This window comes from Hippocampus bargibanti, linkage group LG19, assembly GCF_051943395.1.
Source record: "Hippocampus bargibanti isolate YZ-2025 linkage group LG19, ASM5194339v1, whole genome shotgun sequence".
Classification (NCBI taxonomy): domain Eukaryota; kingdom Metazoa; phylum Chordata; class Actinopteri; order Syngnathiformes; family Syngnathidae; genus Hippocampus; species Hippocampus bargibanti.
The window spans coordinates 7584150-7611203 of record NC_142752.1 but is presented as its reverse complement, the minus strand read 5'-3'; the positions used below and the strand labels follow the sequence as shown (position 1 = coordinate 7611203).

The window sequence follows — 27054 nt, the reverse complement described above, 5'->3', positions numbered from 1 at the left end:
CATCATTTTTTTAACAAACCTGAAGATCTAAAGCGCTCATGTTGAAAGTTTTCCATTGCTCTATACTGTCCACTGACGCTTGAGGGTTCAGCCTCTTGCGGCTGCTTTTGCCCGTCACTCGCAACCTTTTGCCGCCACCCTGCAGGCACGGTCGCAAAACAGAAAAAACGGCAATCAAAATAAAAGAAAACAGGATATGTTTGATTTCATTCCAATTGGAGTAGAGTGGGAAGAATCAAATTTTGATAGCAGAGCAGTCATGTTTGTTTCAACCTCCGATCTTTGACGATTTAACCTTACCGAGACGCTCTCGTCCTCGTCATCAGCGTCTTGTTGGTGCGGCTCCTCCCCTTCCTCTCGATCGCTGTGGTCGTAATGGTCGGCGGGGTCCAAAGACTCCTGCGACTGGTTGATGAGACTGCGGCTGCGGCCTATCGTGCCCAGAGCCAGCTGGGACACGGGAGAGAGCAGGCTTGTGCCCAGACTTGTTCGCTAGGGTGAGGAAAATTCAAAGGCTTATTTTGGTTATGCAAGCATCACATACGTGTGTGGGTTCTCAAGTTGCTTCTTTTCAACTCTTTAAGCTGTGTATCATCGTTCTTTGCATACCGACCTTTTCTCCGTCGCCGTTGACTGCATTCTGCTTGGCGTTTTTCAGTAATTTTGCAAGCGGTTCTGAAGAGACACATACAAATTTTAAATTTATGACCGTATTTTCCGGTGTATAAGCTGCACTGGTGTATAAGGCCCAACCCCAATGAACTTTTTTTTACATATATGAGGCTCACTGTACTACAGTGTAAGACACATCTTCAATGAATGAAATAAGTTTTCCAAATATGAGATTTAAATATACAAGTTTTCCAAATATAAGGCACACCACATTATAAGGCGCTTACAGTAGAGGCTGGGGTTACGCACTATAGGGGGGGAATGAAGTCGGTGACTGCTGACAGTCGTTGTGAGACCTGTAGTGGCTCAATATTACTTTACATATAAGGCGCACAGGCATATTTAAAGAAAATGAAGTATTTTGGGTGTACCTTATACACCGGAAAATATGGTATTTTTTAAATTGGGTTCAATGGTGCGAAATGTGCTAAAAAATGCCCACCTTTTCTACGCCCTCTGCGCGGAGTTGGGCCTTCTTTGGTCTGTGGTGAATCCTTCTTGTCAATCTCAGGACTGTAGTGAAATCCGGGAAGATCTGGAAAAAAATGTAAAAACATTGCACATTAATTGACAAAATATCACATGACACATAAAAATGTAACGCAACCCTATTGTGACTGGCACTTACGCATGGCGTCCATCTCCAGGATGGCTTGCTTAGCCTGGAAAGGATGAAATGAAAAAAGGTTAGACAGCTTCTTGGAGAAAAATGGGGCTTGGGGAGCATCCGCAGACAAGCTGTCCTCACCTTGGCAGGGATTTTGGCAGGGTGATTTTCAAGTATAAGTCTCTTGAGGTGCAAGATCCACATGCGCTTATCTTGCTGGGATTTGGCCTGCGGGCAACATCAAAGAGCAGAGATGATAATAAATAGCAGGCATGCATGCGAGGTGAGATTTGTTTAGGATAAAGCCCCCCACTCGAAAACCTCTGCTTTTTTACACAACACATTTGCGGTTTTATTGCAAAACAAGGCTTAGATAAGACAAAGGGCTGTCCCGCTCGGATCACGTTTTCGGTTGTCAACGTTTAACCCTTTCTGGGACAGAGGTTACTTCAGCAGACAGCCTATCAGGTTATCGGGTGACAGGTTGGACAAAAGGGTTCAACATAACATTTAAGTACACTCGCAGCACCCAGGACGTGATGTCATGTGATGTTACCTGGACGGTGTGCTGCAGTTTGGGATTCTTGTAGTAAAATACACTGAAACTCAGTGGCTCTTTGGGGATGACTTCCACCAGCATGAGGTTGCAGCACTGCAACGCGATGTCAGGTTCAACACGTCGTCGGTTACCACATACCGTCACGTGAGGCGATTGCCACTAACCAGGATGTGAGCCTTGTACGTGAACGTCTCCTCTCGTTTCTTCGTGATGAGCAGGAGCTGGTCGAAGAGGAAGAGCGTTCTCTCATTTTTGGCTCGCTGCAGTCGAAAGGTTCCTTCCAGGACCAACTCGCCGTAGCCAGTTAGATCAGGGCCTTTCCAGTTGGTTAGCAAGCTCTGGATTTCCTGCAATGAGAGCCGGCGGATTCACTTGCGGGGTTTGGTCCTAAATCATGATCGAGTCCTAAGTGGGAAAAGGAATGTAATCAAAAAATGGCAGTCATCAAATCAATCCTGTGTTCATCCATCAAAATCCGACTTTAAAGGACAGTTAGGATGGCCAAAAAAAAATGATTGGAACCACCCTAGCCACGCTCGAGGACTTACACACTGCAAAAATCAAGACAAGGGCATGGAAAAAAAAAAGAGCCACAAACACTCTCGAAACCCCCGCATGCATTCTCGAATCCAATTGACTCTTCCGGCTGATCGAAGAAACAAGCGCCCCTTTTATATTGCCCTCCTTATGCAAGGCCGTCAATCAGCCCAGTGAATCAGATATTTGGCTTAGTCGAGTCCAAAGCGAACATCATTCAACAGAAAAAAAAGGAAAAAGAAATAAGAAACTGGGGGTGTGATGCAATCAAGGTGTGCCGGCTACGCATTACTTTAAATGGTTTTTAAACTGACGGGAAAGTTTGTTGACTGTACCTGCAACCTAACAGCATGTTCGTGCTTCCTCTTCATGTCATTGATGTGCCAAGCCACTCTCTGCATGGTGTCGATGGCTTCCTGAACCACCTCGTACGTTTCGGTGTCCTTCTCCATATGGTTGGCGATCTCCTACAAACACACCGCAAGCAAAATGCAAAAGTAAGCAGTGATTTTTTTAAAGCGCACCCCCCCAAAAAAAAAACAATAACAAAAAATTCAAACAAATGAAAACATTCATTTGTCTCCAAGAACACTTTACAACCTTCTCTTCTATTTACAGCATGGCAGACACACAAAGGAACATTCCCACCGAGCACCATATGTTTCAAATATTTGGCGGTAAAAATCGGGACCCAATCCCAATCTCCGCTTATGTGGTTTGGAACAAAACGTGACTGATTTCGTGCCATGCGTGTGCAGCCAGATGGAAATGCACGTTAACCACGACGGATGAACTTCCAGATGCCACAGCGACGTACGTGAAGCAGCAGATGGTACTTGAGGATCCTTTGCACCGGCTTCAGCAGGTAGGAGCCCAGAGGCAAGGAGTGGCGCAGAGATTCTTGGCGCTCGCGGAAAAACTTGGCCAACGCCTTGTTCCTCATGCACTCGGTAAGCACAGCCACCGACCTGCAGAGTCAAAACACGGCAATGAAGCCAAAACGTATGAAAATGAGTCATCGGGTGGCAGGAGTTGAAGGTTTGAGACTGGACAATTAAATCAGCAGCCCGTAACCGAATATAGGATGCATTTTAGCTCCCAAAGAAGAGACTGAAAGAAAGCAGAACTGAAAGGGGCCACGGTAAAGGCCTAGAAAAGCATTTCTCATGAAGACTGCGACTGCATTTAATAATTGCTCCAAAACTAAAGTTAACACTAAAACTAATAAAAATCATCAGTCTCTCAACTGAAAGACCTTGAGGAACATTGCAAACCCCCCACTGAACGCAGAAAAGCATTTCTGCATGTCAGAATGCCAGCAGAGCTGCGTACAGTCTCCACATTGTTCTTGGGAGGAAACCCGACCTTGGAGTCTGGCGTGACCTCGATACATCTGCAGCTAAGTGACCATCTTCTATTCGTCTGTGTTGTCGTTGTCCTGTGTGACCTAAACCGGGGTTACCAGCTGCGTCCTGGATACGGGGAAAGGCCCATGTAGAAAAAATGATACTCTTCGCGAGTATTATAAAACCGTGATATTTGCATCCCCAGCTTCACGTTTCAAAACGTATTTTCCAGTGTATACCTGAATACAGTATAAGGTGCACCGCTATGAATGGTGTATTTTCAAACATTTTCCATATATAAGGCACACTGGACTATAAGGTACACCAGAATATAAAGCACACCCCCAATGAATGGTGTATTTTCAAACGGTTTCCATATATAAGGTGCACTGGAATATAAGGCGCACCCTCAATGAATGGTGTATTTTCAAACCTTTTTCCATATATAAGGCGCACTGGATGATAAGGTGCACCAGAATATAAGGCACACCCTCAATGAATGGTGTATTTTCAAACGTTTTCCATATATAAAGTGCACCAGACTATAAGGCGCACCTTCAATGAGTGAAAAAAGTTTTCTAAATATAAGATATAAATATATAACAGTTCTCCAAATATAAGGCACACCCACATTATAAGGCACTACTATAGAGGATGGGATTACGCACTACTTCTTCTACTGGAGTAAATGGAGTCAGTGGTTGCGAGACCTGTTGTGGGTCAATATTACTTCACATATAAGGCACACCTGTGTATAAGGCGCGGGGTCATCTTTTGAAGAAAATCAAGGATTTGGGGGGCATATTGTACACAGGAAAATACGGTAAATTGACTGTCACATTACTCCATCCAGGTGTACTGTCGGAGTACCCACCCAGAAAAGAATAAAAAAAAATTGAAATAGGTTGCTCCGATAAGCAGATAACAACCCTTTCTGTCAGCAATGTGTGCTATAAGTCTGTCAAGCAGGGAATGAAAGAATTAAAAAAAGAAGGGAGGGAGACAAGGAGGGGTGAGCGGCCCCCGAGGCGCAACTGCAAGCAGACAATTTGACTCCTTAGCGAGCAGCTAACGCATTGATGGGCATACATGTCGGAGTCATATGAGACTCTGGGAATAAACGTGGAGATGAGATCAGGGTGACAAGGACAACAGAATAATGCCATCGTACAGCAAAAAAAAAGGATGGGAAATGAACGCCGTGCAGCTCAGATGATCAAATGTCTCCTACCTTGGGTAATTGGTGCAGTACTGCGTGTATATGTGGAATTCTTCACTCTGAAATGAAGAAAGAAAAAAAATAGATGATAAATGTATGTCATAAGACATGGTTTGGTCCTAATTAAATGGAGACTTCCTAATAAAATAATTTCAGGTCTTTCGGTTTGTCTGCGTTTTTTTTTTTGTCAGCCTGCATTTAAAAAATGAGCGAGGCACATCATGCACAAAAACGCTGACGAGCGCAGTCATTAAAACCCCCTCCATAGAGCCTTTCCGCCCCTTTAATTGAAACCTTTCTCACATCGCTCACGCCCCCCTCGGTGGACATCAAACAGACGCGAGACAGCGTGACTTCATCGGGAAACTTTTTTTTTCTTTTCCTGGCAGCTCATCTAAATATTGTGCGGCCACTTTGCTTTTGGTATTTGACATTTATGGCGAAGGGCGGTTATGCTTTTCGTCATGGTGCGGTGACAAAATCAACTTTTCATTCTATATTGCACTTGAAACATTTGCAAAAAGTCTCAAAATGGTTTAAAAATGATTGATAAGGACACTAAACCAGGCACTGACAGTTTTGACCCGATTTACAAGGCATTATTATCAGATGATCGCAGACCCAAGAGTTTACTTTCTTTTTACCTCATCGGGAACTGTGCATTCATTTTAAGGACGTCAAGCCAATAATTGAGGAGCCCGGCATGCTCCCTGGGAAAAGGAGCTAAATTGAAGAGCAGTCGTCGGCCACCGTTTTGGGCCTAATGGCAACCAGATGTGTCTGCCATCTTTTTTTTTTGTGTGATACACACACACTTACTGAACTTCAGTATTTCGACCGCAGGACATATCAACGTTATGATAAGAGTACTAATTTGCATGGCCAAGACGTATGGGAAAATGCAGACTTTGGGGTATGTCCGCCCTCAAACTCGACCACGCTTTTGTATTTATGTCTTTCAGATTGTTGAATGTGGACAGCATAAGGGGAAAAAAAGTAATTAGCACTCTGCATTTTAAATATGTCGACTAAAAGAACTGGCGTCAATGAAATTTCCATTTATTGTAAGGAGAGTGAACGACAAGAGTGAGTCATCTTGTAATTTCGTTCGGAGTGCTTGAGTTGAGTGACTATAACAAACACTTGGAAGGCTTACTCATCACGGTTTGTTGTCGTCCTAGTTGCTGACCTTGATTTGTTTTCCTTTAAAGTTGAAGCTGGGTTACATTGCCGGTAGTTTTGAAAATGTGTTTTTTTTTTCTGCAACCAGCAGAAGGGTCAAACATTCTCATGAGCAGCTATTTTCGTCAAAAGAGAGCTTGTGAAAAGTCTGGCGGCATCTTTTAAATCACACACGGCATCTTTTAAATTTCACACGGTTTGCAACAGAACCAAAAAGCTACAGAAATGTAAACTGCATATTCTCTGAATGAATGAATGAATGAATGAAAGAATGAATGAATGAATGAATGAATGAAAATACAAACAAAAATACAAACGAAAATACAAACAAAAATACAAACGAAAATACAAACATAAAAAAACTTAACAAACATAAAAAAAAATATATAAAAAACATGAGAGAAAAAAACAATTATAAAAAACACAAAACATAAAAAACAAAAAAAAAAACATCTTTTCCTTTCAGCTTTTCCCTTGAAGGGGTCGCCACAGCAAATCAGTGTCCTCCATCTTTAGAGGTTTGATCCACATGTTTGTTTTGGCCAATCTTTTATGTCATATGCCCTTCCTGACACAACCATCTGTATTTATCCGGGCTTGGGACCGGCACAAGAAGACTTATGTCCCTTTGTGGCTACAGAACAAGCTACTTGCTCAGTAAAAGGCTCCCAAACACAAAATAGTCATCGGCACAGCAACAACAACAATAATAATAATAATAATAATAATACCTTGCATTTATAAGCACACCTTTCAAAACTCTCAAGGACGGTTTACAGACATGGGATAAGAACAACTTTTTTTTCTGTGGGTGGGCAGTGGCAGCCAGACGCACTCAAAACATAAAAATAAAACAAAAATAAAATAAAAATATAAATACATAAAAAAATAGTAAATACATAAATAAATAAACTTGCATGAGTCCGGGCAACAAAAATAAAATAAAAATATAAATACATAAAAAAATAGTAAATACATAAATAAATAAACTTGCATGAGTCCCGTGCAAAACTCAGGTGTTGCCATAGCTACAGATGAGACATCTGTCATTGAAAAAAAAACATTCCTCCATTTACCAAAATCATTTGTAGTAGTAGTAAATAAAGACAAAGTTTACAACTCCCCCTTTGTGTAATTTTGAACGTTAGAATCAGCATGAACACCAGGGGCCCTGACTGCTGTGAACTGGGGGGATTTTGGGGGGTTGCCATAGTGGTCAGAAACAATGAACAAATAAAAGACATGGTCAGACAAGTCAGTAAACATTACAAGTGAAAATGTTTCCACAAGTCTTGCACACAACTACAAACATTACCTCCATAAAAAAAGAGTGAAGTGATTTTTTTAGGTTATTTTATAAGTGCTTTTCTTGGCATGTTCTTATCTCAACTTCACCACAAAGCGGTCATTTATCTTTACAAACATCTGTTTCATTCGCTTGCACAGGAGTAAATAAATTGGGCAGCAAGATGTTTTTTTCATGAATATAAAATGGCAGATAGCGCATACACACAATGCAAATTTCCCCATTGTGGGACGAATAAAGGATTTCTGATTCTGATTATGAAAAGAAGAATAAAATGGCTGGATGTGTGTTACATGGAATGCAAAAGGGCTTACGGGGGGGGTGCGCCGCTTTGTTTACGTTTCTACCGGAAGCGGCGCTGGGAGCCAGGCGGTCAAACGAGCCTCTGACAACAATGGTCAAAATGTTTGCAGGGCCCAGCCGGTGACGCAAAAGGGAAAAGCTTGTTTCTCCAGCCATGGTCGGACTGCTGCTGGTTTTGTGGCGGTCATCGTCTTTAACGTGATGTTTGAGGGGGAAATGCCGAAATGTGGCATTTTGGGATGTAATTATGTGAGGTTTTAAAGGGAAATTGTTGCATAAACGCAAGCAAGATGTCAACAACAACAGCATATTTGGGCGGCCCTTCAAATTCCTGCGGGATACTGTGCTGTGAAAATTTTAGCCACAAGAAAAAAAAACGTTATCACATAAACTGTCTGCTCTGTGATCGGTCCAACGTGTGTCAAATGCTGGTGCTGGAACAGGCCGCAACAAGCACCCGAAACAAGCGTGCATTTTGACAAAAACTGTCTGCGAGGTGGAGAAGTTGATGAAAACCGCTCTACAGATTGAAGCCATGAGTGTGCATGTGAAATTATACGCCTTCGGACATGCTAACCAACTGAAAGCTTTTAGGGAGAAATTTGGGAAAATACACAGTTGACAAACAAAAGACAAAAATAAATAAAAACACAGCAAACAATCATTTTTACCTTCGATACGAAGCATTCAGCAATGGCCACGGGGTCCGCGTTGCACTTTTCCAACTCATGAAGCAAATCTCTGAAATCAAGCATGCATTGATTTACATGTCGGCCATTTTTTTCCTATATTACACATGAAAAAAAAATGCTCGGGTTTAATGTTTCTGACTATTGTATTGGACTTCACAAGTCACACCGGGAAAATAAATTGGGACTAAGGGCAGCCTTTGAGAAACTTCCTTGAATTGAAAAGCACGGCTCCTGTGGGTTCACAAAACCAACCCCGCGGTGGTCAACTTATTGTTTCGTGACTAACAGATGAGGTCATTGCTTTTATGCTTCCTTATACTAGCCCATTTCTTTTTGATTTTTTTTGTGGCCCGACAGCTGACAAATGACTTGGTGGCAGGAAAAAAAGTGCCATGTTTTTGTCCAAAGACCTCAATGATGCTCGACTATCATTTAAACTACACAAAAAAAAAAACAATTTAGAGCACTGTCATAGGGAGCAAGTATATAGACAAGCGACTTAAAGGACAACCGACGTCTCTGGACAAGTTGTGTCCATAATTTGTAAAATGGCTTCAAATGACTTCTACTGAGCGTATTTTAAGAGATTCCACCGCATATAGCTATATTTTACGTTTTAAGACTCGCTCTGAATATTCAGGAAGTCTTGTTTTTGAGTTTGTGACGACTCCGTACGTGACGTCATGAAAGGACCGCCCCCTGACCGAAAAAAGACATATTGTAGCATTCCTTCCATCACGTCAATGTATTTTGCTGTACATGTTTGGTCTGAGAACCGTGTTTCACCCAAAATCCACCAGAAGAGGGCATTCAAGCTCCATATAAGGAATTTATCAGCCTGTGGGAGTGGAGGTGGCCACTGGAGGTCGCCATTTTGTGCCTCTTTTTTTTGGGTGAGAGATTTTCCCCCAATGTTGCCTCAAAATGGCACATATAATTCTTTAATCGATTGCAAACATGTATGCTTTCCTCTTCAGAACTATTTGAATCATATTCATAACTGGATGTGTAACAAGAAAGCATATTCTCCGAATCTGAAGCCATTGTTTTGATTCACAAGCAATGCAAGACGTCTTGGCGTGACGTCACGAACTGGGGGCGGGACTTTCTGAAAATTAATAAAATATCATACTGCGTGTTTTGGGTATTTTAGATGCTATAAAACGTTTTTCTGATGTCAGTTAAAAAACAAAAAAGTGACGTCGGCTGTCCTTTGATGATTATTTTATTGTCACCAAGGAAAGTTTGTATAGTTAGCAAGGGTGGGGTCAAAGCACCCTCTTTTTGACCAACCACCATTGACAATTTTCCCTTTTTTCCTTGAGTCACAAGACAAAAAAAAAACAACATGAAAATTCTCAACTGTGTCTCCATAAAAGACGCACCTGTTAAAGTGGTAGATATCTTGGATGTTGCCAAACAGAGAGCCTTTATCCTCAGAGCTCAAACCCAGTCGGGCCTGGTTACTGATACTCTCCAGGTAGTCCTGCAGAGAGAAGGAGAAACCGATTTTTATTCTTGTTATGGATTTCATCATTCATTTTCCATTTCGACCCACCTTGATCTTTACATTTGCATTTACTCAAAACTGTCTCATAATCTACCCTAGACAATCACTAATGCAATGTCACCTGATTCCTAATCTATAAATTGAAGCAATAAAAGTCCTCATCTTTGGTGTTAATCATCCACCTGTCCCAGTTTCAAAATCAGTCATGCCTTTGCATTCACTTCAGCTTTTATTTCTGTATTCAGAGCACTATTCACGTCACAATTGTATTTAGCATGACATTTGTGGATAAATGTCCATCAAAATGAGAATCTGACAGGCACTGCTTCTCCAACTCCCAATCTGTCAATGTCAGGAGGAGACTTGGGAAGATTTTGTTCATTATCAGAGGTTATGTGTAAGGTGATGCTGTATTAGTCGCAGGGTCGTGCACGTGACCCGGCTTGACCTCCTCAGTCAACGCGTTCACCTCCAGCCTGAGCCAGCTCAACAATGGGCAGCACCAAAACTCCCGCACCTCTCTGAAGGTACACTCCCTGCTAAGCGTCAGATGCAACATGTACTAACTTGATGCTCTCTGGAGTTAACCATTAACCTTCCTCAAACGCGCACTCGTTGCCAATCCAAACACTTTACTCAGCACTGTAGTTGGAAGTCATTACTCTTTACAATTCCCAATGTAAACATCCACATCTTCAAACTCAGGAAAAATGTCTTGGGTGACTTGCAAAACTTCAAACAGGCTACACAGTGTTGATCGGGTGTCATAAAAAAAAAGAAAAAAACGTTGATAGTTTGGGGGTTTTCATTATTTTGATTCATTGTAACTTGTTTATTCCCGATTCAGTTCATTTTATGGAATTTGATTGTTCATTTTTATTAGTTCAATTATCATTTTCTCATTCGCTGCATTTCAAAAATGTATTCAAGAATTGAAAAGTGTGACGTGAGGCGCCATTCACAAATTTGTTCAGGTTTTTGTTTTTCTTATGGGGGGTGCCGATAATGCGCCGGTCAGACCTCTGGCAATGTTTTTTTAGTTCCACAAGTCGGAAGCATTTTCATTTTGTCCATGTTAGCGCTTTGTTACAACTTCAGCTGTTGTTAAAGCGCTTTATAAATCTGTATGTATTGTCTTGCATTTTGTAAATCCGTCCCAATTTCAAGCTCAGATAACTCCATACCCCTACAATTTAGGAATTCACTATTTTTTCCTGATGAAAAGAGAGTCTAAGGTTTCTAATGCTCTATTGAATGTTTATGTAGTCCTTAAACTCAACATTCTGTGGATCCTGCAATTTGAGTGAAAATGACAAAAATGCTGGCAATGGAGTGGACACATGTATGCACATCGTCTGGCAGTGAATGAGTTATTATAATTATTATTATTATTATGTATTTTTTTGTGATGTGGCGAATTCATAAGAAGCAACATTTTTCTCAAAGATAATACATATTGCTTATTGAGAAACTTAAACAAGCTGTAGTTTTTAAATTAATTTACAACAAATAATTAATCAGCAACAAATAAAACATAACAGTGGTGATTCTAATGTGAAAATGCACATTAAAGCATACAGTGTGAATGACGACTGACCCCTGTCAGTTTTCTGCTGAAAGCGATCGCCGCTAGGGAGACGGACAATTTCGGATGATATCAGAATCATTTCAAGGTTAAAAAAATGCTAAGTCTACTCATACCAGCTCAAAAGCACAATATTTTCTTAATGAAAATGATGTGATTGGAGTTAAAAAAAACTGATATGGGAGGTTGACCGTTTGCTCATAGGAAAGGGTATGACATCGCTCTGACCACCGCACCCCCTGCTGTGAGAAACCGAGCCCATGGGAGTCTGGGTAAATATTTGTCTTAAGCCTGTCACACCCTTTTCACTTGCAGGAAGCTGCATGGACTCAGGGATTATGGAAGAGGGGGGCAGAAGTGGGGGTCTGCAATAATGCAGGCTTTGGCGACCAATCAGGGGATGTTAGTGTTGCTACTGATACAATCGGGCCTCATTGTTACTGTCATGTAAGAGGTAAGGACAGGCCCAACGGACATATATTCTGACAGTAAAGTGCCGCTGACGAATCGATTGCAACGTGAAGTGGTCTTCCAAGGGGTGGGTGGTCCATTAACGTGGATTGGCGGTGGTGTTCATGCAGTAGAGGGTGATTAACTATGGCTCTTAAGCACTCTTCTGTGTTTTCTTAACCTGATGGAGACACTCTTATCTCAGGGCTGAATCCTTCGTCCTAGTCTCCTGTCGAGATGTCTCTTTTTTCCCCATCACCTCTGCATCCGAAGAGGATGGGGAGGGAAAGGAAGGGGTGGGGGAAAGCATGCACATCCATCAAAAGTGTCGCACCGAAACGTGTACGCCTTTACTCATCCTGTCTCCTGGGAAATCGGTGTTCCCTGCTTTTTGACTTGAAATAACCTGTTGAACTGTCTTGGTTTAGGGGGACGACTTCCTCTTTTTTATTTGGGGGTGGGGGTGTGTGATTAAGGTCTTCCCCCAACATTCACTGTCACGATCACTTCAATCGGACCTGATTAACCGAGATCTGTTCAACACATTTAAGCGCAAGTAAGGGACAATAACAACGAGGAAGGGGGAAAAAAAAAAAAAAAAAAAAATCGAGAAACGTGAGCCAAGTTCCACAGATGATCCAAACCAAAGTCTCCATATCCCTGAAAGGAGGCAAACAAGATCCAATCCGCTCAAAGCGAGACAAAAACATAAATAATCAAATAAATTCCTTTCATCACTTTGCTGCTGTGAAATGTAAATTTCTCCACTGTGAGACTAATAAAGGCAAATCCAATCCAATCCAATCCAAAAAATAGGCCATTTGTCTAAATGTGTGCGTGTACAGTGCATGTGTCTTTTGTGAATGTGCGGTTATATTTTCAATGTGCGCTTGTTCTTCCGGGACAAAGGCAGCGGTGTCGTGTAACTCAACCGAACCCGAAGGCTGCGCGTACAGGTGACCCTTTTGATGAAAGTTTTCGAGCGACAACAAGGGGCGGCGAGTATGTGTGTGTGTGTTTGCGTGTCACGTGTATGAGGACATGCACGAAAAAGAAAAGACTTGAGAGGTTCAATTCTAAAATGCATAGAAAATGTTGCCTACTTCCACAATGCTCCTCAGGTCTTGGACGTAGGTTCTTTCAGTGTCCAGTATCTCCTGCACCACACGGTCGACATAGGTCCTGGGTCCTTGGACCTGACCCATCCGCGATTCGCCACTGTCGAGACCCAGCTCCAGTTCTGAGTGATCTGTCGGAGTCTGTTCAGCGCCCTTCTGGCCTTGCTGCTTTCCTGTTTCTGTCCCTCCGTCATCTCTAGGATCCTCCTCGCCGCAGCCCAGCTGCCGGGCGGGAACCAGTTCCAAACGTATCGCCCCGGAATCCCGGTCCGAGTTCACGGTGTTGGAGTTGGGGGTGTGGAGCAACGTGGACCGGCTGCCCAGTGAGCAATGACTATCCCGGGAGGAAGCGGAGGAAGAGGTGGAGCTGTAGCTGACGGGCCTTTCGGCGCTGTCCAAAGAGGAGTCCATGCTGTGGGCCGAGCGATAGCGCAAAGAGGCGTAATGGAAGGCCGGGTTGCGGAGACAACGTGCGGGGATGTCAACGGAGCTCAGGACCGAGCCGGAGTCCGGTACTTCGGGCACAGGCGGCAGCGCATCGGGCAGATAGCTGTAGTCGTCTGAGGAGAGAAATAAGAATGATGGAGATGTATTCAGGTACGATTTAAATCTGAGCACTCGCAGCCGAGGTTATGAATGAAAGGCTTATTCCTCATGGACAGACGAGGTTTGTGCTTGCGGCAATTTCACATCGTCACGATGCCAAACTAGTTCCCGAGCTCATGTTGGTGGATGGGATCGTGAGTGAGAGCAGTCTTGAAACGAATCAGATCAAACTTTTTGACCGAACCAGCTAACAAACAAACTACATCAACAATCCACCATGAATCACAACGGAAACATTTCCTGGGCTTTGCGGATCGTTTACGACCTTCGAAGGTCCAGTATTCCAGTCACACGTCTTTACTTTGCGCCGCCCTCTACCTGTCAAGCATCTGTAGCTGTCTCCGATCAAAGCCACTGAGATCACACAGTCACATTCAAACAAAAAAAACATGAAACGGGAACGCAACCTCAAAAGAGTCTCTCTCTGGAGAGGGCTCCTCTGGTGCACCGACACAGTTTTCAAACGTCCTCTGGCAGCACTTCCTGCTCGTTGGACTTATCTATGGTGTGTATCAGGGGTTGGATTGATAATAGCAATTGTGTGGCCTAATGACGATCTGAAAGCTGACATATCACCCTGTAAATTTGCGATGGCAACTGCAGCAAATATTTTGTTAGCCTTCCATGAACCAATAACAATAACCTGTCACCTGACAACCTGATTGGCTGTTCACTAGTGATGGGAAAATGGAGCTTCATGAAGCACTTGATATTTTTGACTCCTCCAGAAGGTGCTCTTGGTTTAAACATGAAGGTTAGTGCAAAGGAAATGTCTTAAAAATCCACTGCAGCTTTAAACCAAGAGTGCCATCTAGAAGAGTCAAAAAATATCACTAGTGCTTCATGAAGCTTCATTTTCCCCATTACTATTGTCCACTTCCGTAACCGCTGTCTCTCTTTATCATGTTTTATGACAAGAAAAGCGACAGGTAGGGGGAAAAAAAACTAAACAAAATGTGACTGAGAGCTTTTTAATACTACCGTATTTCCCGGTGTATAAGGCGCACCCACACACCTTCATTTTTTTTCAAAAGATGACCCTGCGCCTTATACCCCGGTGCGCCTGATATGTGAAAAGATGTTGAGACGCAACAGGTCTCGCAACTACTGTCAGCAGCCACCGAACCCATTCCCCATCCGTAGAAGTAGTGCATAACCCAAGCCTGTACTGTAGCACTTTATAATGTGGTGTGCCTTATATTTAGAAAAAATGTATATATTTCTATATTTGTAAGACTGAGCCGCAACAGGTCTCGCACCTACTGTCAGAAGCCACGACTCCATTACCCCCCCCCCCACCCAGAAGAAGTATTGTGTATCTTCAGTCTGTACTGTATAGTGCCTTATGTGGTGTGCCTTATATTTGGAAATCTTTTAAATATTTTTTATATTATATTTGGAAAACTTTTTTCATACATTGAAGGTGCGCCTTCTAGTCCGTTGCGCCTTATATATGGAAAAAGTTTGAAAATACACCATTCATAGGGGGTGCGCCTTATACTACGGTGCATCTAATACATCGGAAAATATGGTTCACATCAGATGATAATCATGAATTTAATGAATGACCACAAAATGTGTGTGCATGCAAAAAAGCACAAAGGCCAGCATTATCACCAATCATGATATTAATAGGTAACAGGCTATTTCCTTTGCCCTTTATCAAATGTATTGACGCTTGCGCTTATCACCGGGAGCTATACACTTAAACTATGGCGTGTGTGTGTGTGTATGTGTCACCGAAACAGCTACTTTATCGCAAAGGAGATAAGACAGATTTCAAAGCATAATGACCCTCACATTAGCTATTCGATCCAGATACAGGTAGGCAACGGAGAACACACACACACACACACACACACACACACACACACACACACACACACACACACACACACACACACACACACACACACACACACACACACACACACACACACACGCGCGCGCGCGCGCGCGCGCGCGCGCGCGCGCGCGCGCGCGCGCGCACACACACACACACACACACACACACACACACACACACACACACACACACACACACACACACACACACACACACACACACACACACACACACACACACACACACACACACACACACAGAACTCCGTCAGGTAAGTGCAGCAAAAGCATTTTCTTCCCAGTGAAACCCAAACACGACTTGAGATTACTCCGTCTTATGTTTGTCTAAACCCTCCCTTTCCCACCTTCATGTTTGGGACCCACCCTGCCTGCATGTTTCCTGGGTGAATTGCCACTCGTGAACACATTCAGAGAAATGCGCGTACACACACATAGATACGGAGCACATGCTAACGTTACCTTTGCTCCACATTAGGTGCAACTTGATCTATGTAAATGATCTGTAATTAGGCTACAAAGCATGCAGGTTGGGACTGTTGCCCCTCTGCGTGCATGTGTGTGTGTGTGTGTGGGTGTGTGTGTGTGTGGATGTTGTGCAGGGTGTTTTCCCCACTGTGACAGAAATGAAGGGTAGAGGAAAAATAAACCCAAACAACAAAACGAGTGAATCATCACAAGCCAGTGCAGAAAACAGGCTTCAACTTCTGCTTTTCATTTAAGATGACAAAGACAAGAGCAAAAGGGATGGGTTGGAGGTGGAGGAAGGGGGCGGGGGGTGATCATGAGGATAAGTTTCCCAAGCTTAATATGTCGAACATCAGGCTTGTTTTGGAACCACGGCATCAAGAATCATCAGAGCGAAGATCACAGTGCTGCACTGACAAAAGACAAAAACGGTTTTGAGTTCGTTTTTTGGGGGGGTTGATGCATTCCAGCGGGGGCTATTTAGGTCCCAACGACTATTGTCACCGCACAATGAAAAGCATGTTGAGTATTAAAAAAACAACTTCTTTGCAGTGATTCTTTCAATATGAGGTCATCAACTAGTTTTTTTTTCTGAAACATATAAATCAATATGCATTGTATTGTATTGAAATGAATTTATTTTCATTGAACAGGACAGTAAATTAAATGAACATCAAACTTTTCAGGGACAATTTATGTTATTTGGATCCAAGGTGTATCAATGTCTATTTTTGGGTTTGTGCTGACGAAAAATAGGGAAAAAAGAGCTCAAAATTAATTTGGTTTATATACATTTACATTATAATTACATTAGATTGGATGGGCCTTAATTTGTCTCACAGTGGAGAAGTTTAAATTTCACAGCAGCAAAAACAATACAGGAGCTGCTATAAAGGCAGTCAATCTCGCGGCGCCATCTTGAAGTCAAAAACAAAACAAAACAAAAATATGACAACACAAAGACAGTCATTCAATTTTAATCACTTTCTGCACCCTCTTTGTTCTAAGAAGCAGTTCAAAATGAAAGAGGAAAGGATGAAAGCCTTTTCACCACTGGATCAGGGACGACATGGTGAAATGTGCATGTCTGCTACAGGCTAAGTTTTGAAAGCAAACACGAAGCTGTAGCATCCATTGATGAAAATAGATTGTCTCACATCTCCTGTCCAACGTAAATGTGCTTCAATTCCAAGCCGTGACATTTCCACGTATGCATCGGGGCTCAGCGCTGACGCTCCTTTCGTCTCATCGCGGGTACCTCAAGCCATGTATCCATCCAACCGCAGACTGTCCAACAGCACCAACCTTTCCGCTGAACAAAGGGGGGCTGTGAAAATGCTGTCCATTACAGGTGCAAAAAAGAACAATCACCCCAGAGGTGTTCAGCGGTGACAGTCAAATAAATAAAGAACTGCAATCCAGACGTGATAACCACTATCACATTGTGCTACCCAAGCAGATTCTCATAAATTATACGAGCTTCAGATTGTGATTTTAGTCAAAAGTTCAACCGGGGCCAAGCCACGTGCAATAAAGTCAACAGCCAACATTGCTGTAGTCCAGACTTCTTCGTCACTTCACCAGCGGTCGTTCGCCTTTTGTCACACGTCACTGCGCAACGGCACACTTTTTATCACCGCCACTTGAAGTGCGCTCGTTATTCTCGAAGTGGGCGGCGGCAGCTGCGAGCACCTTTGTCTTTTAACGACATCACGTTGGTTTTTTTGTTTTTTTTGGGGGGGCTAATATGTCAAGAATTTATGGACGCTGTTTGTTTCAGCTTTCTTTTTTTCCCTCCCCTTTTCCATCATTTCAAGACTGCTGTGCGTACATTAGCACAGGACATTCCTATGGGGTCGAGCCATGCCTCTTCCAAGCGTATACTTTACTGTGTAAAAATACACACGGTGCGGGCATTTGACTGCGGACCACCAAGGAGCACACGTGGTGTTCATACGCAGCGCGGTGACTGACTTTAAATATTACATGAAAAAAAAAAACAACAAAGAAAGAAGCCAAATAAATAAGGGTGAACATGAGAAATGGGGCTACACTTTGGAGTCTGGCATGACAAGGTGAGAATTTCCAGGACCTTTACTCGGTCCTGACATGCACCAAATTTGCAAGCAATGCTGAAAGTCTAAAAAATACATTAATTCGGATCAGCTAAGCCATTTTGGACCGCCATATCATCAGCCATGTCTGACAAGACAGATGACCGGTGGACAATGGCGATTTAAAGCGGGTCGTTGAGACCCTGTGAGTGACCAATTTTGACGTCCTTGTTGTCGACCGTTGCGTGTCATGGAGATAAAAAAAAGAGTTAATTCCTAAATTATATGGGTCTAGAGTTATCTGACCTTGAAATGCGGGTGGCTCTGCAAAATACAATGCAATACATACATATTGCTTTATATAGTGCTTTAACAACAGCTGAAGCTGGAACAAAGCGCTAACATGGACAAAAGGAGAATGCTGCCCCCTCGTGGAAAGGAAAAAAAACATTGCCAGAGGTCTGACCAGAGCTTTATCAGCTAAAAAACCCAAACAAATTCGGCAATTGTGCTCAACGTCACATTTTTCAATTGCCAAATATATTTGTGAATGGCATCGAATGAGTTAAACAGTGGATCTCATTTCATGCAGAGTGCGTCCCACAAATGTTTAATTCAACCCTGGTGATAATTGTATTCTCTTTTCTAGGGCAACTGAGCTCATCGTTGACATTACACACGAGAAAACATATCGTAATCTGGCAAAAATGCTCAACATGTGCAAGAGGGAGCGGAGGAGGCCCCGAAGAATGAAAGTAGGAAGAGAAGCCGTAAGAGTTGGACACAAGGTCAAACGCCACCCACTCCCTTTGCCTATTTTTTCATCCAATGTTTCCTTTCTTCTACTTGTGACGATCCAGCAATTTGAATCCAGCTCTCAAAATCTCCAGTCCAAATTTGACGTCCTGAACAGGACAACCCCGGTGATAGAGATGCAGACTTGATCCCAACTGACGCTAAGGACCTTAAAGTGTCACTCAGGATTTCACAGCGGCGCTCCATCGCTGAGGCCTTTCAGAGTAGAAAAGGGCAGAGGTGGGAGAGGCCAAGGGTGGGATTGTAGTCAGGAGGTGGGGTTTGCCAAATGGGCCAATGCAACAAAGACCTGTGCTGACTCGGCAATCCGTTGCACGTTTTCAGATCTTTTTTGTGCATCCCTTTCGAGACTCAACCCCGGTCCACTTCGCTGACCTGATTGGTTTTCAGCCCAGTGGAAGACCTCCCAGCTGCATCTGAACCTTTGCCATTTTCTATATCCTTCAAGGAATACTGAACAAATGATTCCAAAAGGGACGTGACCTCTATTTTGACCCTTTTTCTTCAACCACTCATGCAGTAGCTTGAATGATGTGACGTGCTAGGGGGGTGAAGTGCGTGGGGGGCGTTCCTCCAGAGGATAACTGAGAGAGGCATGGACGGCGGGCTCGCCATTGTCTCCATCACCTCAGTACCAAATAGTTTGCCCTAAACAGTAATTATACCCCCCTCCTTCCTTGCTTTGCCATTTGTAACCCCCCCCCCCCCTCAACAACTCCTCCAACTCCCTTCCCCAATTCGGGTACCCTTTAGGCTCTAATTTGGGTCACAGGCTGTAGAAAGGCATCCCAACCCTCCCACTGAGAGGAAGCCGGCACACATATTGGCTTTCAGAGTCGTAAACTGCTAAACTCACAAAACCGTTGTCGTGCGTTTGATGACAAGATTGGGAAAACCAAACGATGATTTCTGCTCTTTAGTCCTACTGTGAAATTTATGAAGCAGCAAAAAAAAAAAAGCAAATACACGCCTTTCAACACCCTTCGGTGAGAAAAGGAGCCCAAGGGACGGGTGTTCAGACAACAGGCTGGACACTGCGGAGTCACTTCACACACAGCTGTCAACTGAGGACCAACGATCACACGCCAACAAGGAGAAACAGGCCACCGACACACATCAATCAGGTTTATGTGTCCTGCCGGGAGATCACGAGGAGTCATTTTGCCGACATCAATGCCATTTTAAGATTTTTTTTCTTTAGAACCTCTTTGAAAAATGCACGCATGGAATGTTTTTGAGCTTACCGGTCGGCATGGTGACAAAAACAAAAGTTGTCAAAACGGATTCCCCGGCTACATCAAATAATCCGAGTATTCCATGAAGTAAACTGCCTCATTTGACTCTTCATTTCAGATTGAATCCCACCTACTCCTGGAAATGTACTCAGCCCACGTGCATTCACACATACGCGGCCAATGGCTACTCTGTCCTTTTGCTTCAATGCCGTTCCGAGGGGGATCGCTTCCTCGCGGCGCTCTTCATCTTTCAATTCTGGGCCAACACATCCACCGCACGCCTGAGTGTGTCTAAAAGTGTTCCTGAGTGGTGAGTGCGAGCTGGTGTGTGTGTGAATGGCCTTTGCTTCTTCCCTGCTGGCTCATTCCCCTCCCCCTGACTCCTCCCTACTCTGTACTCCCAAACTGCAAAATATCAAGGAGTTCTCCTTTCGGTTCTGTCTCTCTATCTCAGACTTCATGTGCGATTAAAACTGGAAAGCTTTGGCTGAAATTGCACAATTTAAAGTCTAGCAGACTTTGGCTGAGAACCAATCGTCAACTAATCCCAAAACATATCAAGACAAGAGACCGTCAGATTTGGAGTCTCATCAGCATGGGGCCACCCCCCAGTTGCCTACCAATTCAATAATCAAGACCCCTGCCTCTACCATTCTCTGAACCCCAAGAAACGTGACCTCGTTTAATGACCTAAAGGTCCGCTGACCCGCGAAAAGTCTTAAAGCTTCACTCCCCGATCCAAACGTCCCACCCCATCCGAAATGATGAGCACCTCGAACTTTGGTAAACGTAGGCGGCGGCGACAGTCCGAAAACATCGCTTCAGCCAAGCGCGACCAGCCGATGACAGAGAAGTGCCACAGCGGTCTGCTTTATCAGATGGCCCGTAAGCACTCCCTGAAGGATGCCGACCCAAGAGGCACTTTGGTTCACAGCTTCACGACACATAAACACTGGAAGACAAATTGAGCCTTGCTTTCAAAGCCATCCTGGCATTGAAGTTTTTGCACTCTGCATATCACTTAGCGGATAATCTAGTCTAGATGTTAACCCCATCGTGCACTTTGGAACCTGATCAGAATCAGAATCATCTTTATTGGCTGAGTGTGTGGAACACACAAGGAATTTGTCTTTGCTAGAACACGCTGCACTAGTATAAAAAAAAAGACATGACAAATAAGTATGGAGGACAATAATAAAGGCTAATATAATCTAATCAAATTCGTTAATGTAAGTGGTACCTTTCAGGAATAACTGTGAGACAATCTTCAAAGTATGAAGCAAACAGTGGTTGAAGTGAGAACCGAGCTAGAGCTACAATGATTATAACGGGATGCTCTGAGGGGAGTCGCTGGAAAAGGTAGAGGGCAGGGTGCGGAGGGTCCAGTAGGATTTTTCCTTGCCTTGTCTTGGTTCTTGTCATGTGCAAATCCTCGAGAGTGGGAAGGGCAGTGCCAATGATTTTTTTTCAGCCGTCCTAATTGCCCGTTGAGGTTGCATTTTGTCCATTTTTGTGACGGCCCTAAAATAAACCGGCATGAGCTGTCCACTATAGTAACCGCTGTCCCTGAAAGGGTTACAGTGTGAAAAAGTTCTTGTATAACTTAGAAAACTCGGATGTGAATTTGTTAAAGCAAGATGTACGACATAGCATGATAGGATAAGCTAAGAGGATCAATCACGTCGACCGACGCAGATACAAATTCACATGGATGTGGGTTTGGGGACACTTAATTATACTCCAAAAATTGCCTGCTTATGTCATGGTCTTCGAAAAGCTATTTTCATCCTGTGCCGAGTTACATAAGGGAACAACAAAAAAAAAAAAATATTGTGCATTTCTAACCAGAACAACATAAAAGGCAGCTTTTTATCAATCCCTCAAGAGCTTCCAAACAAACTTGAATGAAATCCCAAGAAGGAAAAAAAAACATGGATGAAAAACGCAGGCTTCATGCATGGAAGATTTACAAGCGGCAGAACAGAGTCTCTGGCTTTACAGTAGTTCTCGCGGCATCACCATGGTAACAGCAAGTGTTCATCCCCAACGCAAAGTGTCATGGTGGGAGGATACAGCGGGCAAATGCTTGTTGCCAATAAAGTACTTCATTTCTCATCATGCGGGGCAAGCGTTAACACTAAAGCGATGGATGGGGGTTCTCTCACACACACACACACACACGGCCTAGTCAACATTTACTGGCGCTAGCACACACGTAGTATTTGCTTTTTGGAGAGCATCGTAAACTGCAGCCTTAAAGGGAAACAGCCTCTTGCAAACGCTTGAAGAGCGTAGAACAAGAGATAAAAGGATCGACAAGGCTAGTCCAAATAGGACACGTGGAAGTGTGAGGAGAATGGCTGGAAAGAATGAGCGAGTCTGTAACTAATGACACAAGTTTGCGGGTGGCGGAGGTTGAGGGAAGGGGGTCATTCATATACAGTCTCCCCTCCCATTGGAGGAATTGAGAATTGAGAGTATACATTGGCGGATATGTGGAGGAAGCTGTGTTTGGACGAGATTAAAAATGCAGGACGAGGGTCTCGCTTCAGGAAAAGGAGTCTAATGGAACAAGGAGCAAGGGACTTTTTGCCATCGAGGGGGGAGTGTGTGTGTGTGTGGGGGGGGGGTTAACATGTGACTGCGCTAAAATACATATTCCTGCTCTAAACCACATCACCCATGATTAGAAAATTAATCTAGCATACATAGGGAGGCTAAAGAGTGATTTAGATTTTTGGGGGGAGAATGATGAAAAATAACGTCAATGGCAAGAATATCAAAGTGGGTGAATGCTCTAATTCGAGCGCTGTCAGCCACAATAAATTGGTGTCCCCTTGGTGTGTGTTCCATTTGCTCGCTGCCCCAGTTCACCTAAACTGGGACGTGTCCATTCACTCAAATTGGGCTCCGGGAGTTGCCCTTTTTTATTCTCATGTGCTTCAGGTGAACACAGACAAACACATTTAAATGACTATTTCAGACAAACAAAATGTCCATAGTACAGAATTGGGCATTTAGGCCAATGAGATTTAATAGTTTTTTTTTTTAAATGTTATTGTATTATTAGTTATTACAGAACGTTGCTGTTATGAAATGTAAATTTATCCACTGCGAGACGAATAAAGGTATGTACATCCAATCCAATTTTGCCATCTGTCGAATTAAACCGCCAGACCGAGGTGGCACTTAACCGAAATAGAAACTCTGCACTGCATAATTGTCGCTTTAAGGGGCCAACTCAAACTTTTTGGGGAATTTGACGACATGAGCTTGTTTTGTTGCTTTGCTCAACGCACACGCTAGTGCTGTTTGCCTCCAATCACACACAAAAACAACTACAAGCTGTCACTCACCGCAGAGTGAACATTCCCAGAGCTATCCTTGTCTCCGACGTTGGTATCCCAGCATCCCATCACGTATTAATCCCATCTCCGAGGATTTGAAGCAGTATCGTTCGGAATTTAAAAAATATTTTAAAACAGCACAGGGTTTTTGTCGAAGAAGATGCAATCTGTCTACACACCTGTCCGATGTCAGCTCTGATGATGAGAAACACTGGGAGAAAGTGAGAAAGCGCCAGGGAGATGGTTCGCGAGGGGAGGGTGGATCAGATGGAAGCAACCAAAACCGACTGCCCACTAACTGGGAGGAAAGGGTTGGAGGTGGGAAGGGGGGGAGGCACACTTCCTGTCCAATTATTGTTGCAAGACTGACACACACACACACACACACACACACACACACACACACACACACACACACACACACACACACACACACATTAAAAAAGGGGGGGGGGGGGACAGCAATGCCATCGTCAATTAATCTTTTCAGCAAATCAAATAGCCAACCGCCAACTCTGTGTTTTTGCAAGCAACAGGAAGACCAATCGCCCCGGGCTCCGCCCGATTTCCGGCATGTCTCATTTGGCTGTTTACAGACGAAGCTATCAAACAGGATGCATCATCATTAGGGCAGGTGAATCATAGCTCATGTGACGGCTTCGTCACCGACACTGATTTTCAGTGATGGTATCTGGAGTCTTTTCGGACTTCCTGCGGACACTTGATGAGCGGTACGGGAAATGTTGACGTCTTTGTTGTTTTACTGGATTGCATTTTTTGATGCAAAAGGGTGCAAGGGAGACTTTACCGAGCCAACCTGGCCTTTCCTAAACTATGATGGTTGTTCCAGCATGACATCAACCAAAACTCTGCAAGATCGAGACATTTTCAGCGCTTGCCAACAACAATTTATTGTATTGTATTGTATTTTATATTATAATTGTATTTTTTTTCCAGCAGCAGCACATTCATTTTATATTTGCTTGGTTAACTCATTCACTGCCAGACGATGTGCAAAAATATGTCCAGGGCTTTTGTCACTTTCACTCAAATTGCAGTACCCACATAATATTGAGTATTATGACTACATAAACATTCAATGCAGTGTTAAAAACCTTAGACTTTCATTTTTATTTGAAAAAAAGTAGTTAATTCCTCTATGATATGGGTCTGGAGTGATATGCTCTTGAAATGACAGTGGATGTCCAAAATACAATACAATACATACATATTGGTTTATATAGCACTTTAACAACAGCTGAATTTGGGCAAATGCCCTCGGGGAAGTGAAAAAACATTGCCAGAGGTCTGACCAACGCTTTATCTAAACAAAAATTTGGGAATAGCATGCAACGTCACACTTTTCAATTCACGAATAAATTCAGAAATGGCAACAAATGAGCTAAAATGCATATTTTGTACTTTCATTTTATTTACTAGAAGACATAAATAATCCTGACATTATCTCATTATTATATATTGCATTGTGATGTCACTTATAACACTTCACGTGGTTACTTTTGTTGTCAACCGATTATTTCTATTTCCCAAACTGGAGGTTCCATTATATTGAGATTGTTGAATACCCCAATCCGCTGTTTTCTTTTTTTTTTTTTTTTTGAAAGGCTACATAAAGAGGATTTGAGAACAAATTTGACGGGCGAACTGCTGGAACTTGAATTAATAAAGCCACGGGTGAGTACAGCTTTGGGGTTATTAGTTGGTCTCCTGCCTGTGTGGGTTTTTTTGGAGGATAAAGAGGCAGGAGTGTGTGTTGGCAGCGTCTCTTTGACCTGCGCAGGCTTACTTTCCCCCCCTCATATTCATACACCGCTAATAGTCTGAGGTTCCCATGCCAAGCTTGAGCTGAGCTCTCTTCTCTTTAGGCAACCTAAGATGTCACGGTGCACAAAAGGAGCCGTGAGGGCCGTCCAACTCAAGCGGGGGCTATTATTTACAGTAGCAAAGATGGAAAAAATGGCTGCTTTCTCGCACACCAATCCCCCGTCAGACTTCTGTCTCCTCATAATGGTCCCTCTATTTGACCCTCTTCCAATCCCTTTTCTTTCATTCGCCATCTTCTTTTCTCAGCCTTCGTGGTATCTGCTAATCAGTGGTCACTTAGCGCCGAGATTTGGCTCCCCCAACATAAGGTAAATGGTGGGTTTTGTTGCCAGTGAGGCCAAAATTAGAGGTGAGCCCTCAACTAAGGGTCCTTTGAGCCCACTTAAAAAATAAAAAAAAATACTCTGACAAGGGAAAAAAAATGACCCGCGCTGAATTTAGCATAAAATAATTTTGGATTAAGTGAAATAAACTAATCGCTACAATAAAAACATGTTAAAAAGTACTTTTGAACCTCGGGTCATGACCTGATTTATAATTACCATATTTTCCGGTGTATAAGGCGCACCGAAAAGCCATAATTTTCTTCAAAAGATGCCCCTGTGCACCTTATACACCAGTGCGCTTTATATGTGAAGTAATATTGAGCCTCAACAGGCCTCGCAACTAATTTCAGAAGCCACCGACTCCATTTTCCGCCCGTAGAAGTCGTGCATAACCCTATCCACTACTGGCACCTTATAATGTGGTGTGCTGAATATTTGGAAACATATATTATGAAAACGTTTTTCAGACATTGAATGTTTGCCTTATAGTCCAGTGTATAGTATAGTCCACCTTATATATGGAAAAAGTTTGAAAATCCACCATTCATTGGGGGTGCGCCTTATACACCGTAAAATGCAGTCGTCACATTTGCAGCAAAAATTCTACTTGCTTACTGTAAATATGACATCGCAAAATTATTATTTAAAAAGTTTAACATGACTAGCCAACAATATTCTAATCATAAGAATTATTTATATTTTAACCATTTTAAATGGTTGAATCTCCCAAATTAGTCATTTTTTTTGCCCATAGCCATGTATCAGCTGCATTGACACGTTAAGCAACACGTCCTAACTCATCCCACATGTCACCCAAAGAGAAGACGCTCCCCCCCAACCCCTCCATAAACCCCCCCACGCCCGCAGACCCGCTGACATGGCAACTTTGACGCCCTGCAGACACAAACGGGACGATAATTTCCCAGGTGACAAACGCAAACGTCAACCCAGCCGCGTTCATGGTATGAATAATGGCGATCAGAACAAATTGTTCTTTTCAAATGCATACGCTACAGTTCAGAAGTTGAGGGTTCATAAGCACACCCGCCAGTTTCTCTGGGGGAGGGAGTGAGGGGAGGGGTGATACGGTCATCGGGCTCACATTGAGTCACTCCTAACTGTACTTTCTTTGTGCCGTTATCGGCCTTTAAGCTAACTGCTCACTTCACAAAGCGGATTGGATTTCAGATGAAGTGTGTTGTTAATATAGCCCATTGGCGACCGCACTGACAACACACACAGCAGCCCTGGCCCGGACCCCCATCCTGCGAGAGACACACACACTCACAAACACACACTATGTGGTCACACGTCCTCGCGGAGCTGTAACAGAACCTGGAATCTAGGACGCCAGCCCGGGAGAGAGCCCGGCTTGAAATGTGACCCATCAGTCAAGAAAGGAGAAGCT

The 27054-nt window shown here is 43.3% G+C and overlaps 1 protein-coding gene across 3 annotated transcripts in view; it reads right to left on the bottom strand.

The window, feature by feature from the left end:
* The window catches only part of LOC148883851 (pleckstrin homology domain-containing family G member 1), a 28205-nt gene extending 4500 nt beyond the window's left edge, over positions 1 to 23705 (bottom strand). The window contains exons 1-15 of one of the 3 annotated variants that reach the window (XM_089022165.1): positions 23655 to 23705; positions 13072 to 13646; positions 9809 to 9909; positions 8403 to 8472; positions 4953 to 4999; positions 3193 to 3343; positions 2711 to 2842; positions 2003 to 2185; positions 1836 to 1931; positions 1421 to 1507; positions 1301 to 1334; positions 1115 to 1207; positions 614 to 675; positions 301 to 492; positions 20 to 139 (exon numbers count right to left, since the gene is read on the bottom strand). In XM_089022165.1, the coding sequence (XP_088878291.1) occupies positions 20 to 139; positions 301 to 492; positions 614 to 675; positions 1115 to 1207; positions 1301 to 1334; positions 1421 to 1507; positions 1836 to 1931; positions 2003 to 2185; positions 2711 to 2842; positions 3193 to 3343; positions 4953 to 4999; positions 8403 to 8472; positions 9809 to 9909; positions 13072 to 13497 (1794 nt within the window). In that variant the 5' untranslated portion in view covers positions 13498 to 13646; positions 23655 to 23705. The other 2 variants (XM_089022164.1, XM_089022163.1) reach the window with 2 other exon arrangements.
* Between the last annotated feature and the right edge of the window lie 3349 nt (positions 23706 to 27054).